This window comes from Nomascus leucogenys, chromosome 4 (genome assembly GCF_006542625.1).
Source record: "Nomascus leucogenys isolate Asia chromosome 4, Asia_NLE_v1, whole genome shotgun sequence".
Classification (NCBI taxonomy): Eukaryota; Metazoa; Chordata; class Mammalia; order Primates; family Hylobatidae; genus Nomascus; species Nomascus leucogenys.
In genome coordinates, this window is record NC_044384.1 from 85,649,648 (window position 1) to 85,658,322 (window position 8,675).

Consider the following 8,675-nt stretch of genomic DNA (forward strand, 5'->3'; position numbering starts at 1 on the left):
GTCATAAACTTAATTATGCTTTTGCATGATTCTAATTATTTGCCTTTTTCAGAGCTCTGCTGGTAAAAAGTGGGGTGCCATACAAACAGTCCCCTTTCAAGCCCAGCGTGTCATGCATCCTGCCAATCAATCACTGTAATGTCCATTGTCCAAACAGGTCAACCGTTGTCTCCATGAAAAACTGGATAAAGAGTTGCTGATAGCAGTGTCCTGGTTCTTCCCTTTACATTCTTTTGGGGGAAGGTGCTGGGAATCAGCCTAGCTTGTGGCATGTGACCTTTTTTATTTGAATGGCACTACAGACAGCACTTGTGAGCACAGACTCTGAAGCCGCACTGTCTTGGTTGAGATCCTAGTGGCCACTTTCTGGCTGTGTGACCCTGACTTAATTTCCCCCAAGTTTCAGTTCCCTCACCTGGAAAACGGCACCCATCTCCAAAGCTAATATACATAAAGCCCCTAAACGGTGGCTGGCACACCGTAGAGCATAATAGCTATTGTTTTTATCACTTGTCCAGATATGTCGATATAGCTCTGAAGAAAGCAACAGAAAAGTTCCGATTCTCTGCTAGTCTTAAGGGAGATTTCACCTGGAAGTGCTGGCTATCTTGCTGTGTTAAAGGAAATTGCAGAAAGGGACTGGTCTTCATCTGAATCCAAGTTGTCTTCTTGTGAAGAAAGCAGGCGATTAGTGAAGTCACTGATTCACAGGGGGAGGTCAAATTCTGAGTTAGGCAGCTCTTAACTGAAAATGATACTCCTTCCACCCAAGGAGGTGTTTTGCTCTAACCCCTCCAGTCCTTCCTCTTTGCTTACCTGCCTTGCTCCTGTTCCAATCTTTCCCCATAAGCTCCATGAAAATAAGGCCCTATCTATCTGGTTCACCTGTATCCCCAAGTTACAGAAATGATGCTCAGTAAATGTCGCAGAATTTTGTGAAAAAGAACGATGTGGAAAGTGAGTGGGGCTGAGGTGGCCAGTCTGTGTTGGTGGCCCAGTCAGTCAAGCGGTTGAGGAGGGTTGTGGGCCCATGCCGGGGGGGGGGGGGGGGGCGGGGAACTTGAGTCCAGGCCCCCATTCTCATGGCTCCAGCCACAGCTCCTCCTGGGCATCCGTTTCATCCTCAAATGTGGGGAATCCGGCTTCTATGACTGACATACAACTCGCACATTTTAAAGATGTTTTATTAAAAAAAAGAAAAACCAACCAAACAAAAATCCCAACCCAAGAACTCTTGGTTCTGAAATACTGGGGGCAGCTTAGGTCTGTGGGGAGGGTAGAACCTGGAAGACAGAAAAGCATAGGGAGCCTCAAGCCCTGGGAGGGAGAGCAAGAGCAGCAGCCTTTCCCTAGGGCTCAGCCTCTCTCCGCGGGGCCTGGGCTTATCCACTTGGAAAAGACAGGTTGGGGGGACTCAGCCCCCAGAAAAAGGCAGGGTGAGCAGTTCTGGACAGCCCTCAGGCCTCTCGTCAAAATCACCAACCAGCTGGGAAGGAGAGGGTGGCCCAGCGCTGGATCCAGCCTATCAGCGCCGTGCCCGAAGGCGGGGTTCAGCCCACGATCGGGAGCGGGGGCTCAGGTAGGGAGGCGTACCCCAAAGTTCAGCGAGGGACTCAAGCCCCTTGAAAAGAAAGGGCTCTCATGGGGCGGGACATGGAGGCAGCCCCTGGCTGGACTCCTGGGAGGGCAGGGCAGGACCCATACTCCTGGAGGCCTGCAGAGCTCAGGGACCTTGAGGGCCGCGAGGCAGCACTCGGATGGGCCGAGGCGGGGGATTGTCCAGGACGGGCTCGGGCCGAGCGCGCGCACCGCCCCGGCGCTTCTGCTTGCGCAGCAGGTAGTTCGAGTACTGGACCTCGGGCATGGCCAGCTTGAGGCAGGCCTCGGTGGCCGGGCCGGCGCCGCCGCCGGGCAGGTCGTAGCCCATAATGTCCACCTTGCGGCTGGGCTGCCACGGCTGCAGCTGCTTGGTGCGGATCTGCGCGGCAGGCCGCAGCACTGGCTCGTCCCCAAAGCAGCGCCGCAATAGGCGCTGGCGGGCCTCGCGCAGCTCGCGCGCCTCGCGCTCCACGCACGCGCGGCCCGCGCGCGCTACGCGGCGCCAGAAGGTGGCATTGAAGTGGTCGTAGAGGCCGGCGTCCAGGGCGTTCCAGGTGCGCGCCGCCCGCGCCATTGCCGCGGGGATGGCACCCAGACGCGAGCTGGCGGCGCGCGCGTTGAGCTTGGCGTAGAGCACGTCGTCCAGGTCCCAGGCCAGCAGGCGCCGCAGCAGCACTAGCGACTCGTCGAAGTACTCGGCGATCATGACGAGCGAGAAAACCTCCTCCACCTGGCGGATGAGGCCCGCCAGGTAGGCGGCGTCGTCGCGCGGGCTACGCTCATTGTCTCCGCCCAGGTCGTAGGCCAGCGTGTTGTGTGCGAACATGGCGAAGTGCTCGCCGGCGCGGTAGTAGGCCTCGGGCGCGCGCAGGAAGGCCTCGAGGGAGGCGTTGGGCACGCGCCGGAAGGCCGGGCAGTACTGGTTGTAGTAGCTGAAGAGCGACTCGAACATGGCGGCCGGCTCGCGCAAGATGGTGACATAGACGGTGCCGGGCGGCATGAGGCGCTCCAGCTCCGCACGGTCGAAGCGCAGGTGGCTGGCCAGCACGTGCGGCGGCCGCGTGGCCGGGTGCACGAAGTGCGCCGAGAAGTTGCGTGGGTAGCAGAACTGGTGCTCGCAGCTCGGGTGCGGCAGGGCCACCGTCAGGTTGTGGCGCTCGGCGAAGCGGAACAGGATGTTCTGCACCGTCGTGCCTGCCGTCTTGTGAGTCTTCAGGAAGGCCACGGTCATGTGCTTGGGGCGTGGCGGTGAGTTCCGCAGAGGAGGGCAGCTCAGGGGGAACAGCTTGGGGTACCTGCCGGGCCCAGGGGGTGTGCGGAGAGGAGGGTGTGAGGGGGCTGCCGCTTGACCCCTGCCCTTACCCAAGGACTGTGGGATGCCCCACAGCGCGGCCTCGCTTGGGCTGCACTCATGGAAAGGTCGAGGGCGATGCTTGGTAGCCTCTAAGATGCCCCCTGTGATCCCTGCTGGCCTCCTGATAGTCACGCCCTTAAGTATTCCCCTCACCTGAGTTAGGCTGGACATATCATTGCATCTAAAGAAGAGAAGAGGGCAGAAATGATGGGATGTCACTTCTTAAGTTTCATCATAGAAAGACTGGCTGGCTAGTATCTTGGTGTCTTCCACTCAATCCGGGATGACAGATGGTGGGGGAAGCAAGCTGCCATATGGTAGACAGCCCTATAGGGAGCTACCACTAAGTGGGAAAAGCCCACAAGGATCTAAGGCCCTCAGTCCACCAGCCCGCTTGAAGACCTGAAGCCTGTCAAAACCACGTGAGTGAGCTTGGAAGGCTGATCCCTTCCAATCAAGCCTTGGGATGAGGCTGCATCACCAGCAAACACCTTGGTTGCAACCCCATGAAAGACCTTGGTCCAGAAGTTACCAGTAAGCCACACCTGGCTTCCTGACCCACAATAACAGATGTTTGTGTTTTCAGCTGCTAAGCTTTAAGATAATTTGTTTATGCAGTAATAAATAAGGGACAAAGACCCCTGGAGATCTTTGAGGAATCCCACTTTGTATATGTAGAAACTGAGGCCCAAAAGGAGAACAATCACTTACACAAAGTCTGGAGATGACTCACATAGTCACTAAATCCTTTTGCTCTTTCTCATTTTTACCCTTTAACTGGCTCCTCACTTTGTAGATGGTTGGCACTGGGCTTTGCAGCAACCCATTGTTATGTTTCCCTTGAGGCCTCTAGAGCCTCATTCATTCAGTCATCAAATATTTTTTGGGTGTCCACTATGTGCCAGGTTATGCTAGGTTCAAGAAATACAGTAATATACAAAAACAATCTTAGCCCTCGTGAAGCTTTCATTTGTGTTGCTTCATTCTTAAAACATGGGTGTTTGGGATTTCAAACCAAATTATCTGGCAAGGGGGGCTGGGCGCATTCACACCATTCTCAGGGGAAGACAGTGTAGAAAATGGGAACATGAAGTCCCCGAGAGGTGCAGGGATTTGTTGGGTTCACACAGTGAGTCAGGAATAGGTTCGGGGTTCCCATGAATCACATGGTATCCTGTATGAGGGTGACTGGCTGTGTCACACATATCATGTCTCACTTTATAGATGAGAAAACTGGGGCTCAGAGAAGTGAGGGGACTTGGCCTTGCCCAGCACTAGGGAAGTCCTGAGAAGTTGTTTCCACTGGTGAAATGCTTAGCTGCATGCTGTGGGGAGTTGAGCTGGATTCGGATCTCAGCTGATTCTGTAACTTTGAGCAAGTCACTCAATCCTTTCATTGAAGAGCAGTCCCTGTCCAGGGAGGCCGTGTGGCCCTAAAGGGAAAGCACTTTCAGAATAGAGGGAAGGAGCAAAGCCTAGCGGGACCCTTCTGACAGATGGAAGAATGGGGAGGGGAGCTCTGGCCCCCCTGGGGCCCCGCCCCCTCGCCGGGGCCACGCCCCCTTACCAGCTTTGCTGCGCTCCCTGGTGGATGAGAAGGCTTACGGTGCTGCACCCTAGCACCAGCAGCAGGATTTTCCGGCGGCTCATCATCTTGGTGGCCTGCTGCAGGCGCTGGAGGATGGGTGGCATGGCGGAGTACCTACCCCTGGACCAGCCAGGGCCTCACTATCCAGGACTCCCTTCACAGGCACTCATGGGGGATCCTGCGGCTCTGGTAGCAGGGCCAGTGTTCCTGAGAAGCCTGGCAGAAGAAGGCAGACGGGTTTGCAGTGGGCAGAGGAGATGGGATCTGGCCCCCAGCAGGTCTGATGCAAAGAGCTCCAAGAGGTGGGGTAAGCAGAGAGGCCAGGGCAGATCGGATTCCTACCTCCCGTTACCAAGACCCTATCTCCTCGCTGCTCCAGATAACCTAGTCTTGGGTGGAATTACAGGGTCTGGGGTGTAGCCAGCCCTTCAGGCTGTAGCCACTCCCACTCCTCAGCCCTGTCTCTGTCTCTCTGCCTGCTCCTAACTCGTCTTTGTCTCATGGTCATTTGTACATGTCTCCCCAGTGGAGTGGCTTCAGCGCCAGGGCTTGGCTCAGAACATAGAGGTCTCAACTCAAAGTTTCCTCTCCCCCGGGACTCCTTGCCCAATTGCTTTAGCCCAGGGTTGGTCCTGACTCCCCAGAGAAACCGAGCTCCTCAGAAACACTGATCAGGCCTTCACCTCCTTGGATCGATATGGCTTTGAGTCGACACTGCAGGCTTACTCTATGTACTATATTATTACATACTTAATCCAATTTAGTCCTCACCACAGCCCTGACCTAGGTATTATTCCCACTGTACAGATAAGGAAACTGAGGCTCTAAGAGATTATATCACTTGTCCATAGCTACACAGCTGGTAACAGTAGAAATGAGATTCATACCTGCTGTTTCTGGCTCCAAAGTCCATGCCCTTAGACACTGTATATGCTATTTCTGTAGAGAACTGATTTCCCCAACCTTGCCCTAGACTCTGGCAATTCTGCATGCTTCTGAGTCCTGAGCGCTCCTATTTGGGCTCCTGCCCTGAGGGCCCAAGACTGAGAAATTCATGAGGGAAAGGAAGGTCTTGAAATCCTGGAGCCCTATCTGGATTCCATCCCCAGACACCTGAAACCCAGGCGGCCCCATCAGCTGACTGAAGGGAAAAGTGCCTGACCAAAGCAATGGGATGGCAGCCTGGGCGGGGTGAGGGTCGGGTAAGAGGTGGCTCCTGCTCGTTGCCCTACTGAGGATCTCCAGGAGAAGGTGCGCTTCCATCCCAGGTAAGCCCAGGAGTAAGAGAAGGGAGGAGGGCTTGGTCTCGTACAAGTCTCCTTTCCCCACAGGAATGCCTTGGCTTAAGGGCAGCCCAATCCTGGGCAGCTCCACTTCAGCAGTGATGCCTGTCCCCAAGCTAGGGTGGGGCCTCAGTCTCCAGGTTCAAGTTTAGCTTCAGCCCTCACACGTATCCTTCTCCACGGGGGAAGGGGAGCCTGGAACCTGATGGGCATGTGCATGTGGAACTAGGACACCTGGGTCCCAGGAGGGGTGAGGTAATGTGAAAAACCTTTTGATCATCACCTTTTCTGGGAGCCCTGGGCTTGGCTTCCAGTCTCTCTTCTTGACCCTGCTCCCTTAATCCTGGATTACATTTAAACCTGTTTGGGTGGAAAGATGTTCTGCTTATGCCTCCCATTCTCTCTAGGCCTTATCGCTGCTTCCCTCCACCTGCCTGCAGACAGACTTAATCCGGCTGGAGCCAAGGGTAAAGGGTCTAGCCACAGAGGGCAACCAAGGGCACAACAGAGGAAGTCTAAGGCCCTCCCTGTCTCTTCAAGGATTGCTGGTGCAGAGAAGGGCTAGCCTTGCCTGGCTGGGGCTGCTTGCAGGAGGAAGTGAGAGCCCTTGGCCCTCTAAGGATACACACCTTTTTCCTCTGTCGCTCCTGCTGCTTAGAGAACTTGGTGGTTAGACAGAAGTGTCCCAAGATGGGAAGAGGGGAGTCTACATCCACTTTTGCTAAACTTGCAGAAACCACCCTGTTTCTCAGAGGATTCAGGGTCAGCCAAGGAAGTCAAGCCTAGCTATGGGGGACCTTTCCCGGGGGCAGAGCTTCTACTGGCCGCACAGAGAGAGTGACAGGTGCCTGGTATCCCCCTCCGTCCCACTCCCGGGCCTTTCCCCACTTCCCCACATGGCTGAGCTCTGGGGAGCTAGCCAGGCCCCAGTCTGAGGCCTGCTTAAGGACAGGGGACAGGGCATCCTCAGTGCAGGAATTCCCTGGACACCAGCCCCTGAAGGTGGGCACCAGCTTCTGTATGGCCACTGTCAATAACAGGGTGTTCATCACCTCCCGATACAGCCTGGTCCATTTCCGAGCAACTTAGAGCTGTTCAGGTTCTTTCCGGGACTGCCAGTGGTAGCACCTGCTTCGGCCTGCCCCTTCCACCTCCCATTCTGCACTCTTGGTATTGCTGCCCTCCTAGAGTACACAGAACATTTTTCTCCATGACAGACCTTCAGGTATTTGGAAGCAGTAACCCTGTCTCCTCTGGGTGGGCACTTGGCCAGGCTAAACATTCCAGGTCCTGAGAGAGGGTGCTGCTTGGACATTGTGGGAGGCCTGCCTTCCTTTGGCAATATGACTCCAAGATGCCTGTTTTGGAGATGGGGCCAAGGCAGTGCCTCTCAGGGAGGGGGCCACTGGGCTGGGTTTCCATCGGATTTTCTGGCTTGTGTGGGGTGCATGGTGGTGCCGCTGGAGCCACGCTTTAGAGCAGTGGCCCTGGCTCCTGCCCTCAGATGCTTCACACAACTCCCCATTGTGCCTGGTGTCTTCTCCATGGAGAGAGAGTTCTCCCAGCTATCCCAGGCAGGTCAGGATGCCACTCATCAGAATGTCAGTGCTAATTTTAGTCAGAACAATCTACCTCACGCTGCTGCCCAGTTTTGCAAATTGCTAGCTTTTCTCCAGGGAACCAAAGAAATAGTAGAGCCGACCAGAGCTTTGAAAATGGGCCTGGGTGCCCACCCTCCTAAAGGAGCCCTTTCTCCTCCGTCTCCTCTGAGCTCTAGAGCTGAAACCGATGCACTCAGAGGAAGGGGTGCCCTGGACTGGACCACTTGGACCTGACTGCTGGATGGCCTGGAGACTCCATCCTGTCCTGACTTGAGTGATGGGACAGCCCAGTGTTGAGGGACCCTGACCCAGGGTGCTCCAGAGGAAGGGGCGAAGGGCTGAGGGGGTCTGTAAAGTACTGGCCCGGGAGAGCAAATCTTTCCACCTCCCTCTTTTTCCTCCTCCCCCACCCACCAGCTTGCACCAGGTCTGCCCCTGGCCCCCCCAGCCTCCTCTCTCTCTCGTCCACCCCCGCGTCATCCCTGCCTCGGAAATCCCTCCATCCTCCTGTCTCCATTACTGCCCACCCGCACCATACCTCCCACTCCCTCAATTTCATCCCAGCATCCCCCAGGGATCCTGCCAGTGGGATCTGATCACCATAGGGGATAGGCCAGATTGGCCCGCTCACCCTATCTTCTCCCACTTTCCAGGGGTAGAGCGCCCCCCTCCTCATGCTTTCCAGGCACTAGGCCCCCAAGACACTCGTCCGCCCGCCTCTCGGCCCCCATCCTGGTCTGGTCCACTCCCACCCCCCCAACCCCATGCTGGCCACTGCAGTACTCACACCGCGCGCCTGGGCTTTGCCTCTCGCCCGGGTTGGGGGCGGCCGCCGCTATCTCTGGACCCTTGTCTCGAAATCCGCACGGGGTCCGAGGGTGCCCGGGGCTCTGCGCGCCGAGTGCCGGTGGCTTGCCTCTCAGCGCCTGGATGGGATCAGGTGGCGGCGTCCGCTAGGCTCGCTCCTCCCGGCTCTGCCCGCCCCCCGCCCCCCGCCCCCCATCGCACACCGGAGGAAGGCGAGGGGCGGGGCCAGGCCTCGAGCAAGTAGGAGAGAGGGGAAAGGAAGGGGGACGGGCTGGGTGGGGGGGGTTCCCTGGCTTGCCCGCTGGCTGCCGTGAACAGTCTCTGGGTGGCATCTTCAGATGCAGTTGTCTTACTCTGGCAACCTTGCAGAGTTGGACACTAATGTGGCCAGCTCCCTTCTCTCACTCAGGCAGGGAAACTGAGGCCGGGAAGGTGTCTGGATA

At 56.6% G+C, this 8,675-nt stretch overlaps 1 protein-coding gene across 2 annotated transcripts; it reads right to left on the reverse strand.

The window, feature by feature from the left end:
• Positions 1-1,166: 1,166 nt before the first annotated feature.
• GAL3ST3 (galactose-3-O-sulfotransferase 3) lies at positions 1,167-8,399 on the reverse strand. 2 transcript variants are annotated; one of them, XM_030811244.1, is made up of 3 exons: positions 8,213-8,399; positions 4,521-4,757; positions 1,167-2,894 (listed from the first exon to the last, which is right to left on the reverse strand). In XM_030811244.1, exons 2-3 carry the CDS (start codon positions 4,643-4,645, stop codon positions 1,724-1,726), a joined length of 1,296 nt encoding a protein of 431 aa, XP_030667104.1. In that variant the 5' UTR covers positions 4,646-4,757; positions 8,213-8,399; the 3' UTR covers positions 1,167-1,723. The 2 variants fall into 2 exon arrangements, with proteins under 2 accessions (XP_030667104.1, XP_030667105.1); XM_030811245.1 differs by lacking the exon at positions 8,213-8,399 and adding an exon at positions 3,107-3,134 and having other exon boundaries at positions 4,521-4,610.
• Positions 8,400-8,675: the final 276 nt, after the last annotated feature.

What these genes read in the sequence shown, in the direction of transcription:
- GAL3ST3 (XM_030811244.1), bottom strand. Translation starts at nt 4,645, where the DNA reads ATGCCACCCATCCTCCAGCGCCTGCAGCAGGCCACCAAGATGATGAGC. An exon ending in CAGGGAGCGCAGCAAAGCTG is followed by an intron (nt 2,895 to 4,520) that starts GTAAGGGGGCGT and finishes TGGGCCCGGCAG; the next exon opens with GTACCCCAAGCTGTTCCCCC.